Source organism: Gymnogyps californianus, chromosome 9, assembly GCF_018139145.2.
Source record: "Gymnogyps californianus isolate 813 chromosome 9, ASM1813914v2, whole genome shotgun sequence".
In the NCBI taxonomy this organism is placed as follows: domain Eukaryota; kingdom Metazoa; phylum Chordata; class Aves; order Accipitriformes; family Cathartidae; genus Gymnogyps; species Gymnogyps californianus.
The window spans coordinates 5,093,580-5,118,514 of NC_059479.1; the positions used below are offsets into that span (position 1 = coordinate 5,093,580).

Below are 24,935 nucleotides of genomic sequence, written 5' to 3' on the forward strand. Positions count from 1 at the left end.
CTCCCTGCAAGATTTTGCTTACTATGTGAGTTAATTTAGTATGTTGGACACATCAAATACATAAGTAAAGCATCACCTGTATGAAGAGGAAGTCAATAGCATAGTCAATGAAAAATAGTATTTTTGATAATCTAATTAATTCTAATTTACTTTGCAAATTATAAATCTGTCTAATTAATTCTAATTTACTCTGCAAATTATACGAAGAGCCAATATGCACTAGTTTTGTGCCTTCTGTCTTTGGTGGCTAAATACGGACATTGCCATTCCTCACTTGCCTAGATACTCTAGACAGGAAAAATACTTCCACTGACATAGCTGAGATATGGAAACTAAAGCATTTCATATACGTTGATCTTGTTGACATTTAAATATATTTCTATTTTAAATTTGTATTCCTATTCTACATTTTGAAATCATTTTCCCCAACACTTCCTAGAAATTTATGATAAATAATTTCAGCTAATGATTTCAGAATAGAAATGAAAAATGTTTCATATCAAATTTATAGATTAGAAACATTTCAATTCTTTTTGAAATAAAACATTTTCCTTACAATTTGCTGGAATTCTAATATGTTCCTTTCCTGTAACAAATTCTGATTTTTTTAATTAATTATCATTGCCTTAAAAAGACAAAACAAAACTGCTTTTGTCTAGTTCTACTTTGGAAATCAAACATCTTGGTGCACTGCTGTCAGTAATAAATAGTTACTGGCTTAGTCTAAAGATATGGTGAATTTAGTACAACAGAAAAAGCAGAATTGTGGAAAAAAGTGATTATTCTGACAACAGTGAAAAAGTGCTATTCTTTTCATTCTTTTTGATCCAAGCAAGACCTTTTCGTTTCTTCCTGTTTAAGTAAAAACTTCATAGTAATTTTTTGCTTTGGAATTCAAAGGAATTCCAAAAATTCAGAACACAAAACAGGAAATAAATTTTTTATTTCCTCTCTCTATTTATGCAATGCAATGTACCATTCACCATTACAAATGAAAAAAAAATGGCACTGACCCAATCTGGTTTTTTTTAAGGAAAAGAATAAGACAATAAGTCACATGCGACTTGGTGGCATTCCTCATGTTTGCAGCTGAAATATTGCTATGAACTATCACTTTTTTTTTCTTTTAAGGTGAACAATGGGAGATGAGCTATATCGCAAACTGACAAGACTGAGTAAAGGAAGTATTTTTTTCTATTTTATTAAGGTATATAAATATAACTTGAGCACAGTCTTGGGCAATACCAACCACCCTCAACATCCCCTATAAGGAATCCTACCATCGAAAGGAATAGCAGCAGACAGCACTTCCTGACCGCTGGAAGCGCTTCACGTTTCACAATAACTGAGCCCCAAAACATACTGCCTTGGTGAGATGGGAGTTTCAAGCAACCTGAATACCCAAAATGGCAACACAATACTGCACAGCAAATTCTCTATTAAATCTCAAAGACCAAAATAAACGAACATTGCTGAAATGCTATCAAACCAAACTTAGTCTACTGTACCACAAATGGAAATTACACCCTTTAGAAAATTGTATTTTCAAAAAATAGAATGGAAATTACTTTCAGACAATGATTTTTGCTTTTTTGGATATTCATAAAAAATTTGGCAGCATAACTTTTAAGCAGCTTTGTAAGCTTTACACAATGTTTTATCTCTCCTTACTAATAAATCCTTGTAAAGCAGACAGTAAAAAAGTCAACACTAATTGTTACCAAAGTGTGAAAATGAATCCTTATAGTTTTGAGTATTTCTAGTTTAGATTGGGCAGGACTTCTGACAAAACAACGATTTTCTCTTCTGAAAGATGATTATTATATGGTCATGTGTGTGAAATCTCTCAAGAGCCAAGAAAAATGCAGGTTCAAGCAATAGCAGAAAAATGGCCCCAAAGGTCTAAATGTCCTACCCCTGCCTCAAAAAAAAAAAAAAAAAAGCTGACTACTGTATTATACACAAATAACATGGGAGAAAGTGGCTTTCCCACCCTTGGGGAATGTGTATTCATATTCGCAGGCCTAAACATGGAAAATGTCCATTCATATTAATATAGTTTCTACAAAAGACTTTCTGTAAGTGTACCAAAATGGAGATAAGGTGTTGCAAAGAACATGGGATCTGTGCTTTGTTTTCTTTCTCTTAGGCTGCACTTTGTCACTGACTTCTGGAATCAAAGGAAAGATTAGGAACATGTAGAAGGGCATGTACAAAGTAAGCCAGTCTGAGAGCCAAGAACTGGGTCATCTCCTGTCAGCTGTGAAAACTGCTACATGCTACAGAAAGGAAGGGGAAAAAAAATACTGGTAAGGTATTTCCCTGGGTTTAGAGCAGCTGACAAATTTGCCACATGGAAAAAACTCATTACTGGATTCTCACATTATATGAATCAACATATAATCTGATTCAACTCTGCACAGAAGCAGCCAGATTAGGACTTAATTTAAAATTAAGATCAATATTTGTAAAAGATTTTTTTCTTTTTTGTTAACTCTTAACAGCTGTTTCTTCTGTATGATTCTATCAGTAAGGTTTGTGAGATACCAGAAGAGTTTTGCAGTCAATTGCCCCAAATGACATACATTAAAGGGCTAGGCTGAAAAGGATTTTCAATCTTTCAGTATTCTCCATTTCATGTATTCCCTCCTACTAGGGATGGTGTTAAAATGTATTGAAACTTATCTTAAAATAAACTAAGACACAAGTAGCAGACAGTAAAGCAGAGATTAAAAAGCCTGGAATGTTTCCAAATGCTTGGTCTCGATCTGACAGAACATAAAGCTTGAAACAAGAGCTGGTCAGCAGTATTCTGACAAATTGTTTCATTGAAAAATGCTGTCTCAATGAAAAGTCAGAATTGCCCCTGCAACATCTTGATTCTTCAAATGCCCACTATTAATAAAAGCAGGTTTTCCAAGGAAAGCCTGTTCTAATTCAAAGCAACCAGCTTTTATCCCAGACTACAAATACCCAGTAGAGGCATAGCAAAGGTATATTGGCCAAGGCTGAGGATGCTAGGAGTTTGTAACTCCCTGGAACAAGGGACTGTGAATTCCCTCAGTGACTGAAAGCATCACTGACTTTCATTAATGTCTTTTTGATTTTCGTAATATTTTTTTGCATTTTAAAAAAACCCACATTACTGTGCTGTATTTAAAAAAAAAAAAAAAAAAGTGATACATTAGTATTCCAGTAACTCAACTGTAAATAAAAATCTTGCATTTTTATTCATGCACCATCTTTCAATGGGGGACAGAAAAAAAGAAAGGCCAAATCAGAAAATTGTGCACTAACCCTTTATGTTTTTTATATAACCAAATATACATAGTTAGCAACCCTCTCAACAATCCACAAGAGTTAAGCAGCAGACCTGGTACATGAATAATCCAAGCCTTTCTATTTGTTTTGTGTCATGGAGTAGAATCAGAAAAAGAACTTAAAATCCTTTTAAAAAAATCATTTTACATTGTTTTTTGGGGTAATTCTTTGCTAGCAAAGGAGAATGTGTTCAATAGCTTGGATGTCCTAACACATTCAGTTCATTTTGCATACTTTACTGCTGAAATGAAAATTACAATTTTTTGTTTGCACTGTATCAGTTTAAAGCATCTGTTAAGCACTTTCAAATTAATTACACTGTACATTGATTTTTTTCAGGCATAATTATTAACCCTTGAAAAGTCTTCTAATAATCAATTTACACTTAATTAAGCTCTCTTTGACATGCCCTCTAGTATTTCAGTAGACACACTTTCTAAAAGTTACTTCCAACGTGTACGGATATCTCAACTTCTTGTTATTAGAAATCCATACTGTATTTTTTCCAGACTGCATCACCCACATTTATAGGTCCACTTCACCAACTGATTGTGTCACTTGAGCAACAATCTGCAGGTTCAAGGGACATTATATATATTCTACTGCCTTGCAATGTGCTAGGAAACAAGTAGTTATCAGATCCAGTACAACAGCCCTGGGATTAGCAGGTTTAGCCATGACAGCCAGTGCTCTTGCATAGCCCCTAGCACAGGAACGGCTAATGCCAAGGTGGTTCTTTAAGGCAGCCACCGTGAGTGAGAATATGTGACTTTGTATGCACTTTTATTTTAAAATAAAATTTCTTTGGCTTTAATGACAAAATCCAGGGATTAGAGTAAATACAAGTCTGCTATCCTTAATCTTTTAAGTCAACTATTATGTTATTCAGAAAACACTTTCAACGGAATTCAAACCAACCTTTAAATACAGTAAGCTCTGGTTGTAAACAGATCTGTTAGCTTCTTTGTTTGATTCTGCCTTTTGTTAACATTAAACAGAAAATGCAATTTTCTGCTATACAAGACAAGGCATGGACTCCCATGAGAAAACGGGGAAGAAGATAATGGCACCTTCTCTCAGTAAGCTTGACATAGTTTGGCTTTCTTAGTTTTACATAAAGTAGTATTACTTTATCATTAAATATTGTCTGTGCTTAAAACTGACTCTCAATTTTTTGAGAAACAAAACGGCTTTTAATGCTATTTGTTGTTATTCATTCTTAAAACTCTCACAGTACATTTCACTGCAACACAGACTGAGATCTCTCAAAGGCTAGGAGGGTGCTATTTTACTAAGCTTCATGGTCCAGACTGGGAGATGCTAATGCAACAGTCTGTGTACAAGCAGTATCTTTTGCTAACTAGTGTTCATCACATGCTCTTTGTCCTGCAGCAGAATAATGAAGATCAGAATAAGGAGTAAAACCACGATGGTGACACAAGACATCATAGCAGGCAAACTCTTCACAGGCTATGTAACACGGCTCTCGATTCTTGTGATTTGTTACTTTTTGTGGTCCAGACAGATGTTTAACAAGATGATCATGGTTCAAGTCTTTCCACCTTGTGCTAGCTTAATCAAAGAGATTGTACTTCATCCAAGTATCACATTGTATAATATATAGTGTATATAAATTATGTACAACTATAATAGCATATATTAGTGTAAGTAATTGACAAATAACAAATTAGCTTGAAATTACTTGCATGAGAAGAAGAATGTTTCCTTATGACAAACACCAAGAAACCATTCAGCTGAGGATGAAATGTGGCAGTGATGTGAGGGAGTTCAATTTTATCTGTGACCAGGTAATGTCATCTCCCTCTCCATGCTGAAGAAAAAAATCTTTGAAGTGGCTACGTTTTCTTGTATGATGTCCTGGGCTCTACTCTATGCCTAATCTCAGAAGACTGCAGGGCAGCAGAGAGCATTGGATGCAACTATAGTCTCTGTACCAGTAAGAGAAAAGGCTGCAGCAAAAGCAGGAGAGTGGAAACACTATTGACTGAATGCTTTCAATGACCATATGTCCTCAGCACCCTGCACAGGAGCTGCCATCGATTATTAGAGCCTGAAGGCTGGAACAGCTTTATGTCCTGACTACTAATTTCCTGAGCCTCATGCATCCCACTCGCATACAACTATTCTGTAGGAGGGAAGCTGAGTTCTACTTGCATGCATTTTCCCCCTGTTGTGGTTTAATCCCAGTCAGAAGCTAAGCACCACACAGGCGCTCCCTTGCTCCCCGTCCCCCTCCCCCTGCTCCCGGTGGGATGGGGGGAGAATCGGGAAAGAAGGCAGAACTCGTGGGTTGAGATAAGAACAGTTTAATAACTAAAGTAAAATATAAAATTAACAATAATAATAATGAAATATAATAACACTAATACTACTACTAATAATAGCAATGAAAAGGAATATAACAAAAAAAAAGGGGGGGGGAAGGAAAAAGAAAAAAACAGTGATGCACAATGCAATTGCTCACCACCCGCTGACTGATGCTCGAGCAGCAATCCGCCCCTCCCGGCCAACTCCCCCCAGTTTATATACTGGGCATGACGTTCCATGGTATGGAATACCCCTTTGGCTAGTTGGGGTCAGCTGCCCCGGCTGTGCTCCCTCCCAGCTCCTTGCACACCTGCTTGCTGGCAGAGCACGGGAAACTGGAAAGTCCTTGGCTTAAGATAAGCGCTACTTAGCAACAACTAAAACATCAGCGTGTTATCAACATCATTCTCACACTACATCCAAAACCCAGCACTGTACCAGCTACTAAGAAGAGAGTTAACTCTGTCCCAGCCGAAACTAGGACACCCCCCAACACACTGCATATTTCAGAAATGCAATGACTTCCACAGGTAGACCAGGAAACTTTGCAAGCTTCTGTTACTCACACGTTAAGCTACAGTTAATGAAAACTATTCTGCATTCAGAGAGGATGGGATCTATACTGATATGGTTCTTTCGCACTGTATGAATGTGTACAGTATTTTCTACTTTTACATATACTGAAATGAGGAGCACAGCCCATCACTTTCCACTTACCCTTACCAGTTACCTGGTATTTTATCATCAGTACTTTTGATATTTGAAAATGTAGGCTACTTAACAAAACTGTTTTTTATGAAAAGGCTACAAAAGTCTTGTCAAAACACATTTGATGAATTAATTGTCATAGTGTTTTGTAAGAACAGCATCAGAAATGATGTGCAAATGGCTTTTCTGAAGATCACGTAAATCACTAAAACAGATGGAACTACACGTACTTGATAGTTATTACTATGCTTGTACTTATTATTAATTAGCCTGTGAGTCCTGATTTTCACCACTAGGAGTTAGTATAAGAAAGAAAAAAATGAAGGCATAATTTATTAACAGCAGTGAATGAAATCAGCCACAGCCCTATCCCATTAGAAGCAGAGACACGTGGGACAACGCTTTAATGAGTAACAGCAATAGATACCCTTACTGAAGGCCTTAGTGGTCTGAAGGAAAGCACACTGCATTGCAGTTTTATTAGCATGCTGGTTTCTTTTTGTGTATTACTGCAGAGACCAAAGAAACTGTTATTGAAGCAAAGGAAGAATTTCACCTACAAACAGAGCTCAAGTCACTTGCAAAATCCTCTCACAAGTGTCTTTTTTCCCTTCTGAAAAATTTCCCAAGGGTTTGACAAGCCCTGCATGTCAAAAGTTGTTCCTCGCTGCAGACTGGCAATGAGGAATGTCAAAGCTAAACACCCCCAAACCCAAGAGCTGCTAACGTCTACAGAAGCTTCCTGGCCCAGGCTGCTTGTTATGCTCCCTTCACATGGCACATGTCACTCTAAATTGACTAGCAGCACAGCCGTATCAGGTTTTCCTCCTCACTTATCCCCAGTTTATTTCCCAGTGACACTGGGACACTCCTTCTGGTGACACTCCTATTGCCATTTACTTCAAATATCTCTTACCTTCTGTTGCTGAGGTACTACATGACAACTCCATCCAAATGCAGTGTCATTGTACTTGGCATTGCAGTTAAATACACAAACAAAAAAAGCAATTTGGCCAAATTAATGTGTTCTCTTTTTGCAAGTAATAGTGGCAAACAGAGCATCCCACATAATCTCCACAGAGCTTGATCAATGATTTTAAAATTGTAGTATCGATGTCAATATCCAACTCTAAGGATACCATTTTAAGAGCTGAAGTAGCCACAGTTTCTAAGTCATTTGTATAAACCAGCAAATTATACCCTTCTATACCCATATAACGCTGCACATTTTCAAGAGTTAAACTCCAAATTCATTGTAGAGTCCTGTATGTTCAGTTATTGGTACAATTTCATTAAGAGGAATAAAATAACCAAAATAGATAGCAGGCATTTAATTTCATCTGTCATACTGGGATCACAGTTCAAAAAGTAAAATTATTTATAATGGCTTTCCAACTATATGTTTTACTTCACACTTTTAATTTGCAAATTGGCAAACCTTTGGCAAAAGTGATATTTGCAATAACTTACTCACCGGCTCTCTCTTCGTAGGGAACTTCTATACACTGGTCTCCAGAAAGAGCTTGTTCACAGAGTAAGTTTTCTCTCACAAATAACAGCTTCTCCTGAACCTGTGAGGAAAAAATTCAGATATATGGATGTTCTTACCAAAAATTATCTTAGAATTATTTCCTTGGAAAAATTATTTTTGGCCATATTACATTCTATACCAAGACCCACCCTCCCTGTACTGCTATATTTATTTTAAAAACAACAACAACAAAAAATCCCACAACACACTGTGGTAAAATGCAAGAGTAGTGCCTTTTATTTCATTTTAATCTGAAATCTACTCTTATTGAAGATGCCTATAAAATTTAATTTGCAAACTATAACTTATATCTACAAATTTTAAAGCGGTCTAAAGAATTTTACAACAGATATAGAATTTTCTATTAAATTGCATGGGTTTTTAAAGTTTTATAGATTCCTATTCAAACTCTAGAGAAGACTATTACAAAAATGTTAAAGGGTTTTTACATAAAAAGTGAGATTGTAGAAATTAAATTTCAGTATGTTTTTGATTCTTCAAAGACTTTCTTTTGCATATCATTTGAACATGTGCTAGTCCCTTCCAGCATAAATTCTGGTACCATGGAAAAAAAGAAAAATCTAAGGAAAACACTTTGTGGCACAGATTTTTTTTTTTTTTTTTTTTTTTTTTTTTTTAACTACAGTGATGATCAAGGTCAGTTGGGATAAATGCTGGCTATATGGTTATACAAGTAGCTGAATTGCTGTTACAATGGAAAAGAGTTTGTTACTACAAAGTCATAGTCAATGGAACTAAGCTTATAACTGAGATGACTTATGCTGTTATAATAGCTGAAATGAAAGAAAATTACTGTAGCACATTTGCAACACAAAAGTACACTTTTAAGTGAACAAAACATTGATGATGACATTTTTCAGACAGTAATTTAGTGGGCTCTTTCGTTGTAGTTACGTTACTGACAATGATTTTTTAAAATACAGTAATATTTGGGGAATAAACACACAGCTACACTTTCCACACAGAGCAGAAGGAACAAAAACAAACACAGTGCAACTTCCAGAAAATCTGCACCAGGGTCATGTAAGCACATGTCACTATTATTATAACTTCTTTTTTTTCTTTTTGTCTGGAGCAGCATTAATCCTTGCTAAGGAACTAAAGATTATCAGACAATTTTGCTGACCATTGCTATTGCTTCTAATGTGCACATATCTACTTTAAAAATATTTAATCAGCGTAAGTTCTTTTTCTGCAACCTAATTCTATTGAGAAAATAAGAAGGTTGCACTATATCTATTCTAATCCTAGTCATTTTAACAAACATCTGTCCTGCATGATTTTTGTAGTGTAACAGCTGGCCACATACAGTTACTTTTTCAAATGTCCAGTAGAAATGAAAGCATTTACTCTCCAAAATGCACGTTCGAGTACTGTAAAATCCTGTGAAGAACAAATATTCCTGAAGCAAATCATAGTATAACTTCTACAAGGAAGAAGATGAATGTACTTAAAAAAAACAAACAACACAGTAACCACCCCCACCCTCCCTAAACTCAGTGACAGTTTAGTACAGCTGGAGAGAATATGCATGTTACCCGCTTTTTCAGTTAAAAGAACAGTCCATTGAAAGGCAGTCTATTGAAGTAAATAATAAATGCAGACTTCTGTTTTATTTTAAGCTAACATCTGTCAGACATGAGACATACATCATGTGTATGTACCATGTATATGCACCAACATACACAAGCTGAGATACAACACATTTAAACATCTATATGTATCTGTGCATGTTAATATATGTAGGTAGGTAGACATGTGTATTAGGGTAAGTTCTAAGGGTGACTCCAGAATGTTGTAGCTATAGGTGTTTAAACAAATATTGTCAAGCCTGATGAGCCTTAGAATTTACACAATCAAACTATTTTCTATACTGTAGGAAATAGCTGCTGAATAACAGTACCACAGAATTTTAAAAGAAAAAAAATTCTTTCATGTTATATTTAAAATATTACGAAAATTTTATTTTGCAGCTCACAACAAATCTTTGTTTCAGTGTTCTTCTCTGCTGTACTCATTGCCCCCATCTTTACCTAATTGAGTCTTTTTTCTCTTTCCATCCAAGAAAGGCAGTGCTCCTTTATTTCTTCTCAAGATCTGGCAAACTTTCCATGATAGTTATTCATTAGTTAGGCTACTTGGTGCTGTACTAAACCAGTTGATTGGATGAACAGAACTAATACTTAACGTCTCTGAGAACAGAACAGATAGTTTTTCTAAAATTCAATTTCTCGTTGATTGCAGATTAAAAAGAATTGCAGAGCTGTTGGCTTCCTCAGAAAAGAGGACTGAAGAAAAAGGACAACACCTTTTTGGGATTCACAGAAGGAAGCAGAGGTTTCCTAAGTGAAACCACGGAGAAAAGAAAACCTAAATCTCATTGAGACCAGCTACCATCATTTAGGCAGCCAAAAAAGATGACAAGTATCCTAATACTTTTTAATTTAAGAGTGAGTGGTAGTGATACTTCAAACTTTTTGAAGCAGTAGAAGAGTCTAGAAAGTTAGCCTGTTCGAAAAACTAATCTTGCATCAGTTGACTGCAGGAACTTCAGCCATTAGAAGTACACAAAATGTGGCGAGACATGATGGAACTGTGGGATGTGGCCATTCTGCAGTGCAGTTCAGCCATGCCCAGACAAGACAACTTCCTCACATCCCCAAAGATCTCTTCATCTTCAAAGATGGTATCAAGATTTCATACCCAAAAACCAACAAAGCAAACAAAAAATTGGGGCTTAGGAAAGGGTATCTCTTGGTCACTAACGTTACAAAGTTATTTAGTAGGAACCAGCAAGATTCAGAGAGGATATGACTTGGCGTGTTCGGTCTTTCTAGAATGAAACAGGTACATCTATTAACTTCTGATCAAATCATTTAAAGGAATGAGAAATGAAGGATAAAGGAGAAGATGTATTACATAGGATACCTTGTACAACTTTCAGAAAAAGCAATATTCACAAATTTAAAAGTTATCTGTAACTAGCAAACCTAAAGTGCATTTTCTTTCACAACGAATGAGATGAAGAGGGCTTAAAAATGCAATTTTGCACTTTTTTAGCACTAAACAAATTATTTGGAAGGAACGACAACTTCTAAGCCTGTGAACCTGAATACACCTGATGATACAGGGACCCTGCATACCTGCATAATACTTAAGGAGATTTTATCTTGTATATTCCAAAATTAGCTACAGGACAATTAATGAGTCCGCTGGCCTTCAACATACACTGTCCAACCAATACAAAAAAATAAATCTCCCATGAATGGTATGTGGGAGATAGTTTTAATATCGTTGATCAAGTAATTTGTCACTAGAGGTCTAAGCCCATTCGGACTTTTTTTTCTGTCTTTTATTCTTTTTTCCCCTTACCTACAACACACTCCCAGAAGAGCTAAGACCCTCTCTGTGATTTGAACCGCAGTCATTCATTGACAGTTCATAGGTTACTTCCCCTATTTTACTGAGATGTTGTAAAACATGAGGTGAAGTTTGCAAAAGCACTTGGATGGGAAATCTGGGTGCTTCGCATTCCTTCAAGAAACAAAGTCTGAAAGACAGTCAGTGTATGCTACCTAAAATTACCATAAATTACAAATTTAATAATAAGTTACCATGTAGCAACACATTCATTTTTGTTTGGAAGAAAATCTTTTCAGAAGGAACCAGAATTATACTGAGGTGCATCCAACTGTATCACTGGAGGATAACAGACCTCCACTACGTACAAGGGCATTTGTCATATAATTACCATGTTATTCTCCGACAATTGTCACTGCAGAAGCAGCATACAACCCAATAGGTGTTCAATTGGTTTTGCCTGCATTGTCAATAGTAGGCAAAATACATCACAAATTGCCTAAATGTTCTGACAGAGAGCAATGGCAGGACAGATGTTTAGAAGAGGTTTAAAAATGACAGGAGCTGTTTCAAAAGAGAAACAGCAAAGCTCAGTTTTTAATTATTTTATGTAGCAAGCTGTTAAGACTGTTACAGGGGGAGCAGGGTGTAAATAAAACCTTCCATTTTTAAGCCAACATAGTGTTGGCTATACATCTATAGAAAATAATCTGGCATTTGAGACTAATGCCAATTGAAAAAAGTGAAGAGAAGAAATAAAGAAAATAAGAACAAAAATCTACCTACCTTTGGGCTAGGGGCTCATATATTGCAAAAATTAAGAGTATCCAAAAATCCATGGCTGCTGTCACACATCTGCTCAGCTTAAAACGTGAAATGAGTCAGCAATTTCAACCTAACATGTACTTATCTAGTATCCCTATCACAACCAGCACTAATTAACCTTGCAAAGAAGTAGAAGATACTAATTCAAGTGGAGTGCCATGCTAAAGCAACTCTGCTGCTTCTCCGATAGTATAGTTACAGCCTTAATTGCCTCTGTAAGCCCTAATTGGGTGTACAGACTGAATATTCCAGGGAGAAACATCAACTTCCCTTTCCATTCAGGAACACTACTCTCAGCAAGACTTTGAAGCAGATTAGTACATATATTTGTTCTAGTCATGATGAATACGCTTTCTCAATATTGGAAAGCCTTTTTTCTCTACAAATATTATCTAACAACATTTAGAAGCACTACATTCAACTCAGAGGTTTCTCATAAGTAGTGTATTAATTTTGGGGGGGATGGCGGCAAAGGGGATACACTTTCTAATATAACTTTCTCTTTTGTCCTGGGAGGGAGTAGCTGCAGAGCAAAAATCCCACCATTATCAGAACTGAGTCCCTCACTCCTTCCTTCAGAAGGCCCAAGCTTTGTTGCATCTCCAACATCGTCCACTCTGATAAATTTTCTCATCTTTCAAGAACTACCACAGAGAACAAGAACACATCTCCAGACTCATCTCTACACTCTGAAGAGGTAACATGGTCCCTGTTTCTCCTCTACTGCTTACATTAAAGTCGAATGTAAATTTTATGTTGTGCACCAAAATGCTGAGTCTAATAAAAGCAGCACCTGAGATCACAGATTTGTCACGTGTACAACTTCAGCTCACCCCTGCACCCTGGTGAACCTGTACACAACCTTATTTGATCGACACGTATTGCTGTGAAGCTGTCTACACGACACATCCTGTACTAGAAATACCATCAAATGAAAATTTTAACATACATTTTTAAAATCTTGGACTCAAAACTGGTTTTGACAAGCCCGATTAATATTTATTGTTAAGCACAACAGTATAAATTAACTGACAAGCTTTTACCATTCTGGGTGTACGTGCCCAGGTTTTGGTAGCAGCATGGGGCTGCAGGGGCAGCCTCTGTGAGGAGAGGCTGGGGCTGCCCCACGCTGGACACAGCCGGCTCCAGCCAGTTCTGGCCGGCTCCGTAATGGACCCACCACAGGGCACAGCTGAGCCCAGCAGCAAAGCTGGTGGTCTGGGGGAAAGATGTTTTAGTTTTTGTCTTTGTTTCTCACCATCCATTTTTAATTGACAATAAATTACATCAATTTTCTGCAAGTTCAGTCTGTTTTGCCCGTAACGGTTATTGGTAAGTGATCTCCCTGTCTTTATCTCAACTCACGAGCTTTTTCATCTTGTCTTCTCCCCCTGTCCTGTTGAGGACGGGGAGTGAGAGAGCGGCTGGATGGGCATCTGGCAGCCAGCCACGGACAACCCACCACAGAAAGACAGCAAAACTACTATAAATAAAAAGAATACTGTGCTGTTTCATGGCATCTTCTGGAACAACAGAAATTCACATTTAATCTGCTATTTTTCAGTCAAGCAAAAACTGCATGCAGTTACACACTGCTCTTCTCAGCTACCCTCACTTCTCCTCCACTGTCTGATGAGGACGCTGCTGCCAGAAAAGCCTTTAGGCTGAATTATGGGAGAGAGATTTTTCTCATTCCTACTTTTCTGATTTTTCTCTTTTCTCCCGTCTTTTTATTTTTCCTTCCAATTTTTGGAAAGACAACCTCCCTCAGGTCCCTCCTTCCTTTTTTTTTTTTACCACCTATCTTCTGATTGTTCCTTTTGTTCAATCCATTTCATTCATACCTTCTAAACCCAACTTTTACAGGAATAAAAACCTAAAAACAAAATTCATCAACCTGAACTAACTTAGAAGTTAGCCCTGCTTTGAGCAGGGTATTAGACTAGCTAACCTCCAGAGGTCTCTTCTCAACCTGAATTATTCTCTGATTCTATGATATACATATATACATACTTATGCATATACAGAGCTTCTTTTTGACTAGAGCACGTATTCCACCTCACACTGCAAAATAAATGCAGGTTCATGGCATCCCAATTTCTGCTGGCCCAGAGAATGACCTTGAATTGTTAACATTGGTCTCTGTTGCCCACTCCCAAGCAAGACGCTCTTATTCAGGAGGATTATCAGAATCAGTAATGGCCTTTGCTCCTGCATGGATTTACAGTATTTGCAAGTATAACTTGTGCAGCATTGAGATAGACAGAGTAAACAAGACTATAACAAAGCGGCAATACCAATGAGTTCTGGTTATCAATGTCAAGCTTCAAAAGAGAAATTTCAGTGCTGAAAAGATGAAAATCTGAACAACTGGGACTAAACAGTGTTTCTCATTAGAACAGGAAAAAGTTCAAAGATGTGAAAACTTAGTTATAACGGATATGCTCTTTGCTATTTGTTTTCATGTAGTAAGTTTCTTAAGATAGTGGAAAACTAATTGCTTTCTAACATAAATAAGCACTGTGTGGCATGTTTGAGTATTCACTAAGATTTACACAAAAGCTAGAGAGAAAAAATATTGTGCCTCAGCACATAGCGTGATGGTTAGAGTCTGTCATAATGATAAAAGCTTCTAACCTTGCTGTCAGTTGATGTCTTGCTTGAGGTGGTGACTGGAGTCAAATTCAGTGGAAACCAGTAAGATTAATTCTAGAATGCACAGTTCATTACCTCTCACAGAAAACACCATCAACAGAGTTTAATAACTTGCTTCTAACTGTTTAATTGTGATGTCTCCAATAATAATTATTGATTATGTCAAAAAAATTACATTTTGTGTAAGACTACTGCACAACACATACAGTAACTAAGTGCCAGCTGATACTTTGCCAATTTGATTTATTAAGAGTTATGTATACACAAGTGGCAGCTAATGTGCTGGCTGCCTTCCTGCTATGCCTATTCTATCCTAGTCCCTCCCCTTCAATGTTAATCAGTGAGCAGAGCATAACAAGGAGATAATTACACATTGCTGCTATTTGTGCCAAGAGACTTTATGTAAATATTTTTAATACATTCAGTTACTCTTCTCTGGCTACAGGTTGCATTTTAAGGTAGAAGTTCGGAGAGACGCCCTCTTATGCTTTGTTGTTCACTATTAACTTTTTCAGACCATGTTTAAAATGATACTAAAAAATGCGCAATACACATTTTTAGAACTTATCCTTTAGTTAGCTTAAACCATATAGGAAAATTTCCTTTGTAGGCAGCAAAGTAGTGAAGATACAATAGCTAAAGGAACTTTTAATACTGAGTGACTGAAGTGAATTAAGATATTACATTTTTTGAGGCCAAAATTTGCTCAACTATTCTGTAATTTAAAACAAGGTATATGTGAACTATGATTTTATTTTGTAAATATCCATATGAAAACATGAGTTTTTCGTTCTTCATATAAAACTCAAAAATGAGTCTTTCATTCTTCATTCAAAAAAGCTCACAAACTCTGAGAATAATGCCAAGTTCTCTCAAAGTTAGTGCTATGAAAAACTGTCAGAAAATTAGCATGTACCATTGAAAATGCAGATAAATATGACAATGAGCTTAGCAGGCATAATGTTCATTTGGAGAAGAAGCAATTAACCTAAAAAAAAAAGCATAAACAGGACACTAAAGAGTCAGGCTATTACTAGCAAAGTTGTTTCCTTTCTTCCTCATTTAAATATTAAAAATAAGTTAGGAAGCAAATTAGATTCCAGCTTACAGCTTTTAAAATTATGATAAAAATGTAGTAACTGAAAAAAAATCTCAGAATAATTCATTCTAATTTGTGTCTACCATGAACAACAAAGTCCCTTGGAAGCAGACCTTTATATAAAGTCATTAGAATGTCGCTATTTCGATGGGCAAGGTTTTTAATGAACCAATGGCAGCTCGCTGATAACAATTAGGTGAGATGAAATTAAACCATGCACACTCTTTAGAAGAGCAATGGTGCTCCTGATAACAGAGACTTAATCATTGTGTTACCTAATCGGCCGCCTGTCTGGAATTTACTTCACTGCAGGTTGAAATTTAGTATTAAATGTCCATCAACAACAGTGTGCAAATAAAAATCATGTAAGCAAACTGATTTAATGTCAAACTAATGAGATTGGAAACTCTCCTTAAGGAATTATATTTTAGCCTTTATCAAATAAAGTGCTTAGAGGGGAGAGGGCTTCCCCGAATCTACTGGAGTAGGAGATTTCAGTGGTTAATGAGAGGATCAAGACTAAATGTCAAACTAAATAATATCATAAAATCTTTATTTCTGATGCTTGCCAATTCAGAGTCACCGCTTTCATATACCCTGTTGCAAGTAACAGGTTCATTGGCCAAATTTGAACTTCCAGCAAGAGTAAAACCTCATTTAGCAATGTTCAGACACTAATCTGAAATCCCAGCATACCAAAAAAGCTTAGTGCAATACTTCATCGCAAAACAATTACACAAATGGTCTGAGGAAAGCCAAATTCCTAAATTCACAGTTACTAACAGATTCTTATGGAAGCTATAAGGAATATTTTGAAAAGCTTGAGATATAAAAACATACAAATATATTAATGACCACAGAGATCTATCAATGCTCTGTGCCATGACATAAATTAAATTACTTAAATGATGGCTAACATGAGTTAACCTGTCTGCCTCGTTATGACTGTAACTTTTCCCTAAACTTTCCCTTAATGGGGATCTGCACCTGATCACTGCTCAGGCAAAATACGGAAACTTACAATCATGTTAGGAATTGGACATATTTAGCTTAAGTACTTGTTTTCTTTCTTTGTTTCTAAAGCAACACAGTTCCTTGATATTTTTGGCTGTTTGTTAACTTCAGAAAATCAGTAATTTTTGGAGATTTGACCATCCTTCCAAACACTCAGGATGAAATTTCTGTAATAGGGACCTGCTTGCCATCTTTTGATTTTCCATTTAAAAAAAAAGGCATCTAATCAAAACCCAGAAACAGTGTGATGTGACCTAGCTAAGCCAACACGCCACCCAAGTAGAAAACATGTAACTAGCAAAACTAAAAATTTCAGTTGTTCTGTGTCCACTGTGCTATGGGACACTGCCATAAAGGTAGCACATGCATGTCATACATACATATACGTATATATGTATGTGTGTGCGTATATATATATATGTTACCTTTAACCTAGCTAACCTGTCGTGAAGACAAAAGGTTTTAATTTTATGGGCCTGAAGAGACCTACGATAGTGGATTTAATGCTGAAATCTATGCCACAATGTCTTCATTGTATGTGTTACACAAGCTATCTAGATAAAAGCCAGGTCAGGCATGCTCACGTGCTGATGTGCAGGTATATCCAGAAACCAAACAAGTGCCCTCCAAATGTTTTCACAAGTCTTGGGATCAAATGCAAAGAAACTCTAGTGAACCATTAGAAGTAAGGCTACAGTAATGAGAAATATTTTTTTGATGAGGTGAAGAGCTGACTCCCATCTAGAAGTACGAGGCCTCTCCATCAGTTAAATCTCAATGGGAATTCCAGGAGTTAAGTGGTGCTCAGCTCTCAGGCTATGGTCGACTTCACCAATAATGAGTGATTCCACATGGGTTTCTGCTGCCTGCTACCTCAACTGCAAAAATGGGCAAACATTTGAACATAAACAACCTTATCATTGTACACTACTGCATGCCTACAGCTACAACTCTATTTCTCAATAATTTTTCAGGCCTTCTCATTTACACTTCAGATTTCTTCTAACCAAAGGTACTACGTGGGACATTTTTAAGGATTAACCCTGGATAAGATGGCCTTTAGAAATAAACATTTTCAAGATGATCACTATGGGGGCAGACGATGAAGAAGAAAGGAAGGAAAAATGCAACTTTCAGATTACCTTTAAAAATGCGCAGGAAGTCCAAAAGGATAAAAAAGAGATATTAAAAAATGCTGGGTTTTTGCCCTCTCATGTTTCATCAAGGGATTCTAAATACCATCATGGGAGAAATCAATTTGCAGCAGCTGTGGACAGCCTTAAGGGCTTGAGCAGCTTAATTGGAGAAATGTTTTAAAAGTTAAAAGGCCAGAATCATGTCAAGTACATGAAGCAAAAACTCACAGATGCTTCTAAATGTATTCATTATACAGTATTACAGAGGATAGCATCAATGTAAGAAAAAATGTTCAAAAAGGATCATTAAAAGCTAGTTTTATTGATGAATTCTAATCAAATACCAAAAATATTAATATAAGCATGTGTATTATATTTTAATCTGTTCTAAAAAGTTGTATTAGTAATTTTTAAGAATTATCCTTTAATATGTATTTAATGTATAGAAGCTAGATTTCCAGGTACTTAGAAACATAATAGCCACTTAATTAAAGTCAGGATTGAAATTTAACAGTTCACTGGAACTACTCATCTCCTAATTTAGTTTTCTGCTTTATGTTGAATTTAGTGTTCGTGCAGGGAGACAATCTAACTTTCATGAAAGTTGAAGCCCAAATGCATAGAATATGAATGGGCACAAAACCTCTAGCTTTTAACTTCAGAGCTAGAATGCTTATTTATCCTTTGGCTTAATTGCACACAGAAACAATGGTGCCTTTAAAAGCACCTGTTTGCTGAGTAGCTCAGACCTTCAGGATGAAAATAGCACAGGAGGAAAATAATGTCCAGATAAGAAGCAGCAATTCTACCGCTCACTATTGCCTCCCTTCATTAAACGTGTGCGTTTTACCTTTCCCACCATCATCCCTCAGCGGTGCTGCTTAGGAAGGAGACAACAACGTTCATTACAAGCCCATGACTCCCAAGAAGGAGAGGTTCTTCAGCTACTGCTCTCTCCAGTGAACTATGATCTGAAATGTGGATAAATTAATAATTCAAAGAAAATGCTACTGTTCTGGAACTACTGTAAGCATACTAGAGGTAAAGGAGGTCATGAAAATCTTGATGTTTGGCGCCATTCTCCCACTGTAGCTCAAATCACGTCAATGTAACATTCCAGATTTGCAATGGAGGTAAGTAGCAGAAAAAAACCCCAAAAGATGCTTGTTTACTTTTTGGTAGCGTAAATTTACGGCATCATAGAAAAAACAACAGTTGTGCAACAATGACATAGGTCAGTATATCTGCATCAATATTAGTAATATGCTTTCTGAATAAATACTCTGTTATTTATCACATGGAAAGGTATAACAGAGATTGTTCTAATGATGATTAGATTTATACAATATTTGTAGGCAGTTTGATTGAAAACATTATCAAGGACTTCAGTTCAAAGTGGTGTAAACTGTGATATCCTCATTGGTCTATTTACAGTTTCTCAATCTAGTGTCAAGCACTCTGGTATTACACAGGATTATTTTTTCAGTAATGATTCTAATACTGGCTCCTGTGCTATACTTCTGTGCGTTGAGTGATCCTTGAGGCACCCTTCTGCTGGAGTTACTCTGGAAGCCTGCAGCACTGCGGCTCCTTCCCCAACTCCAAACTGTGACACAGGAAAGCCACCCAAATCCTGTTACCTTCTGGGTCTTCTCCACATCTCCAAGATCTATTGTCATGTGCTTTTGTATAAAAATCAGCATATGATGTTGATACAAACCCAACACAAAAGAACCAATCCCAGTCACTGGAATACAGAGATTGTACCTTTTTAACTAGTAAGGTCAATAAATGTTTTACCTAAGGCCATCTTCAATTCAGGAGCCCATTTCTACTCTGGAAATATATGTTTAATCAGGATTTAAGTATTTGCTTAAGTTCTGTTTTCCCATTGTAGCAAGCCATATTTAAGGTTGATCTCTTTTATCATCTCCCAATCCATCTGCTTGCCAACTTATCTAGTCTCTATCAAAGGCCAGTAATCAAAAGCCTTCGTTGTTCTTTTATGTTGTACAACAAATAGCTCTGAAGCTATCTGTTATAAAAATTATGAACAGTAGTGAAGCTATGACATACAAGTCCTCTACAATAAGAAACTAGAGTTAAAAGATGAATTTGTGTTCTAATTGAACTAATTATGGGGAAAGGAGATTGCAGGAAGCCCAAAACATTGACCTAAATCTCTGTGGAATGCCTTCTGGTAAAGAGAGTCCTCACCTCATGTCAGTAATTATTTCGGAGAACACAGAGCTGAATGTTAGGTAAATATCCAAGTGTCTGCTTGTTTAAAGAAATAGCCAATTAACAATTAAAAAAAAAGTCCTGTTGTGTAGAGCTTCCTGAAGTCCCAGCTTCTTGCACACCTGCTTGCTGGCAGAGCATGGGAAATGGAAAATCCTGAACTTAGGATATGCGCTACTTAGCAACAACTAAAACATCAGAGTGTTATCAACAGTATTCTCACACTAAATCCAAAACACAGCACTGTACCAGCTACTAAGAAGAGAATTAACTCTATCCCAGCCAAAACCAGGACAGGTGGGAATCAGGTGGTGCAGAGCAGCACCACTCCATTATTTTAGAACAGCCGAGGATATCACTTTAAATCCTTATCAATAAATATATAGGCTACATACAATGGACCTGAGCCTCTACTGTGCTACTCCAAGTTTCTGTCCTTGAAATTTCTTCTAAGTAATTATTTTAACAGTGATATGACTAAAGTATCTCAATTATAGCAATGAAACCAATCAGTATTTCCATGCTGTATGTGTACAGTACATACTGATACAGTCTCTCCATAGCTAGTTCCAGTACAAGTCTGAAAGCTGTTCAGAAATTCTCCTTGCTGAGGTGCTACAAAATATATGTAACCTCAGAGCTACAAGGTGCATTTGCTTTTTTGTCTTCTGTTCATAAAATCAGAAAAAAACACCCTCTGCCTTTTGCTTAAAAGATATAACTGGAAACAAATAGTTATGTTTGCAATGCCCATCTTTCTGTATTCAGACTATTAATTGGAGTGCACACTCTTGTCTATTCAGCCTTGACTAAGTTTGTACTCTATCGTTTCCTTAGGCAGTAAGTCCTTTGTATAATTTGCTGGGGGCAGTCCCAAATTTGCAGTCTCTGCTGCTGCAGTCATTTGCAGGTGCTGCCTGATTTCCACCGAAGAAGAGAGTAGCTGTGCTGCACGCACCCTGGACAGTCTGCCTTCTCACTCCCAACACGGACAACTTTCTTCTGTGGACTGGGGCAGCAGCAGCTAGCAGGAAACGTGGGCAGCAGCAGCACTTCCAGAACTGATCGTTTTAACTTACTGGTTGCTATTTTATTTATGTACCTTCAAATTTGTTTTATCGTTTTCATTTTCTACTTATAATACACACAGGAGGAAAATGAGTCAATAAAGTCATATCAAAATAACCTTTCAGGCTTTTCGTAGGTAGATGGGATATTCTGATATGGGAGTCCATTATTTTTCCATTTAGGCATTACAATATCCTTTAACTTACTCCCATTTTCCCTGCCTAATTTGCCATCTCTTAGATGCCAAGAACATGTAGAAATCTCTGAGGGGCGTTTCTCTCATCAGCAGAAAAGGAACATTGGAATAATGACTTTCCGGCATTGGTGGCAACCATTGTATTCTCAGAAGCATAAAATCAGAAATGGAAAAACTCCTAATAGGTCACCTAATCTATCTTTCTGCACAAACTGAGTTCTGCATACTTGAAATATCCTTAATTTCGTTAAAAAGTTGCCTGCTTGGGATTCCATATGCAGATTTCTTTCCAGTAATACAGTCATACGCTCTTCCCCATGTCCCCTTTCAATCTCCAGGAGTTGAAATTCAGAATATATAAGGAATAAAAGACAAAAAGCCCAGAGAGTTGTTACATTAAAACCACCAACTTAGCCTGACATAACCCAGAGTTTTGGGCTCTGTATTAACAGGAAAAAATATTAGACTGGCATAACATTTCTGTGGCAATAATTACTTTCTAAATGTACTGGAATAAAATTAATCTTGATGAAATTCCATCTGATGCCAATGCAGTGACTACTGCCTTTCTAATACACCTCTCTAATTCTCATATCAGGAGGATAAGGTCTTGAAATTCCTGAATAATGAACTTTCTTACACAGTTAGATGACTACCAATATCTAAAGATACACTTTAGCAGTTCCTCTCAGAAAAAAATAATGATCTGTTTGCAAAAGCTAATAGGTCTCTATTTGCTCTCTGCTTAGTTCTGCAACTTTTCAGTTACACTACTACCTTATTTGTGCTACTGTCTTAAGTAGGAACTTAAAATACTAAATGGCCTCTGAACTGGACATCTGTTTAATCAAGCTACGCTATTCAACCAGTTTCACCAGCAGAAGTTGTGACAGAATATCTACCCACATCCATATGGTGTTAGCAAACATCTCTAGACCACGGATCACCAAAAGGTGTTAATATTGTCAAGAGTTTTAGGCAACAGTCTCATGCTACCAGTGGAATAGCTCCTATATTTTAATGTGCCTTGAGGATGAAAGAATGACCTGAGGGTGAAGGAACTAAAAGGCTTATCTTTCACTCAATAGCTGTTCCGTGGATCTGGAGAAAACAGACACCTCACATGTTCAGCTGAGTAGCAAACAGTCACAGATGGATGAGAAGCTGACCTTCTAAAGCATCATTCAGCAGAACTGAATTAGCACAAAGGTATAAATAACCAGCTATTAGTATTGCAGCAGAAGCAGCGATTCTGTCATACTGCAAGGCAAGACAATCAGATTTTATTATTTGTATATAATCACAGTTGCTATGGGGTCGACAGGAGTGAAGAGAGACACATAAATTATAACCTTTTTGCAAAGTAAAATCAAAGTAGTTTTGTGGAAGCGTTTAAAGCAATAAGAGCTCTTCCCAAATGGGGCTTCTTGCATTCGTTTTGACAGCAAGGGAATTTTTTTTCCAGATCGCATAAAAGCAAAAGAGAAAAAGTTTCTGTCATAGCTTAAGCCAGTAGTTTTCTCCTAGAAATGTGTTTACAGTTTTAGTCTCAACAGGGAGGCATGTTTTGCATGTAAATAGCAGGTGGTTATGGAGAGTTACTTTGACAGCTAATGTCTTGAGCTGCCTTGACATCTGTGGTCTAATAGAGTGGCTCTGTAGTAAGTGAAGATTCTGATGAAAGGCAACCAAATTAAGTGGAGTTTTTCATCTCAGTTTCTAGCCGGCTATACTGTGACCATTCAAGGGGGAATGAAGAAATGATTAAAAAGAGATTGCACTCTGGCTCCAGTGGCAACTGACATAAATGAACTTGAAAAGACAAATAAGACAACACTAATTTTTAAGCCACAGTGGTTCTTCTCAGTCAGCATCACTGGAAATTGCATTGCTGAAAGCAGAGGTGGCCTGACTCTTGCCCAGAAAACAAGCAACATCATGCTGTGGTAGAGGGGGAATGTCAAATACACCCCAAAGAGAGGTAATTAAAGTCTTTGTCTTATTTATTCTTCTGTATACAGAATTAATAGCTACAGTGTTCATAATGTCTCCTGGCTCCTGTGCTTGGGCTTAATTCACATCTTCTTTCTGTTTCCTAAATTATAATCTGAAAATTACATTGCTGATCTCAGGAAGGTACATGATTCTCAACAGTAATGTGTCTGTGCCAGAGAACTGAGAAGGCCATAATTTTTCCACGCTGCAGTCGTGGACTTTTCCTTTCCAGATGACGGACCTCCCTGTGCATCTTCTCTTAGAAAAACCTGTGACTTAGGAATCCTACAAAGATGCTTGGGCAGAAGTATAGTATGCTCATCAGTTAAATGTATTCAAGAAGTGTTAGAAGACTCCCTAATCTATAAGGCTCTATAAAACTACATAGAATTTACAACTAACTCATCCATAAAGTCATTTACTTATGTTTGTCTCGTATGCAGATTAGGACAAGGGGTTTTCAGGCATTTCAATGATTCACAGTTCGGCTACCAACCCATTCCAGTCCTTCTGACTGGATCTTTGCATTTAACTGTGTGGCTTTATTGTAAAAACAAATCTTACTCTTCAACAGCACTTGGGGTAGGTTTGCTGCTAGAGCTGCTCAAGACACATTTTGAGCACAAAATACTCCTGAAAAAAGTATAGCTTTTTGGCAAACATGGATTTTTTTTTCCCTCTCACGAAAAGGTATTACCAAGATACTGCTGCTACCTGATTTTATGGCAATGTTTCAAAACAGAAAACCAGATGTTTAAGTATTAAATTTTTTCCTCAGAATTTTAGGTATTCTGGACATTACATCCCATACAACTGTGAAATGAAAGGGAGTTCATGGAGCAGCTGCTGTGTTGCAGCACATTGCTCACATTTCCAGGGAACCCTCTCTCCAGATAGCTTGTGAAAGTCCAAAGTGCAAATGTGACTGTCTCCTCATAGATTTGCACATTTCCATGCCACCAGACCCTGCAGTGGTGTGAAATATTCTTTGCAAGAGAAAGAACAGTGTCACTGCTAATCTGTTTTCTCTGAAAAACATCCCAGTTGAATGGGATCAACAGTGAAAGCTGCATTTGAGACATGTAAGATACAACATCAGTCTGCCAAGCTATACACAGAATGACAGTCCTAAATATTCCTTAATTATTCTGATTCTATTTGCCTTCATATTGGTTGTTGGCAAGTGCACTCTATTTTGCCCTATAGTTCTGCTTCAGAGAAAAACTGTGTTTGTCCTGCCTCCACTGTCTGTCAGAAGGATGCCACCATAAACTTGGTGGTCTTACAGGGATCTGTCTTGACAGGTAATCTATTACATGATGCACACTGAGCCTATGTCTGCCTCTTGCCCCGAAACACAGGTAGAACTAGAAACCAGAAAAACATCGTGCTGGCTCCTTCTTTTTTTTCACTGTATATATCTGTCTGCATCAGTTC

At 37.0% G+C, this 24,935-nt stretch overlaps 1 protein-coding gene across 1 annotated transcript in view; it reads right to left on the reverse strand.

The window, feature by feature from the left end:
• The window catches only part of LOC127019787 (uncharacterized), a 239,319-nt gene that overhangs the window by 12,473 nt on the left and 201,911 nt on the right, over window positions 1-24,935 (reverse strand). Inside the window, exon 6 of the mRNA XM_050902015.1 lies at window positions 7,832-7,928. Within this exon, the coding sequence (XP_050757972.1) occupies window positions 7,832-7,928 (97 nt within the window). The remainder of the gene's footprint in view (window positions 1-7,831; window positions 7,929-24,935) is intronic.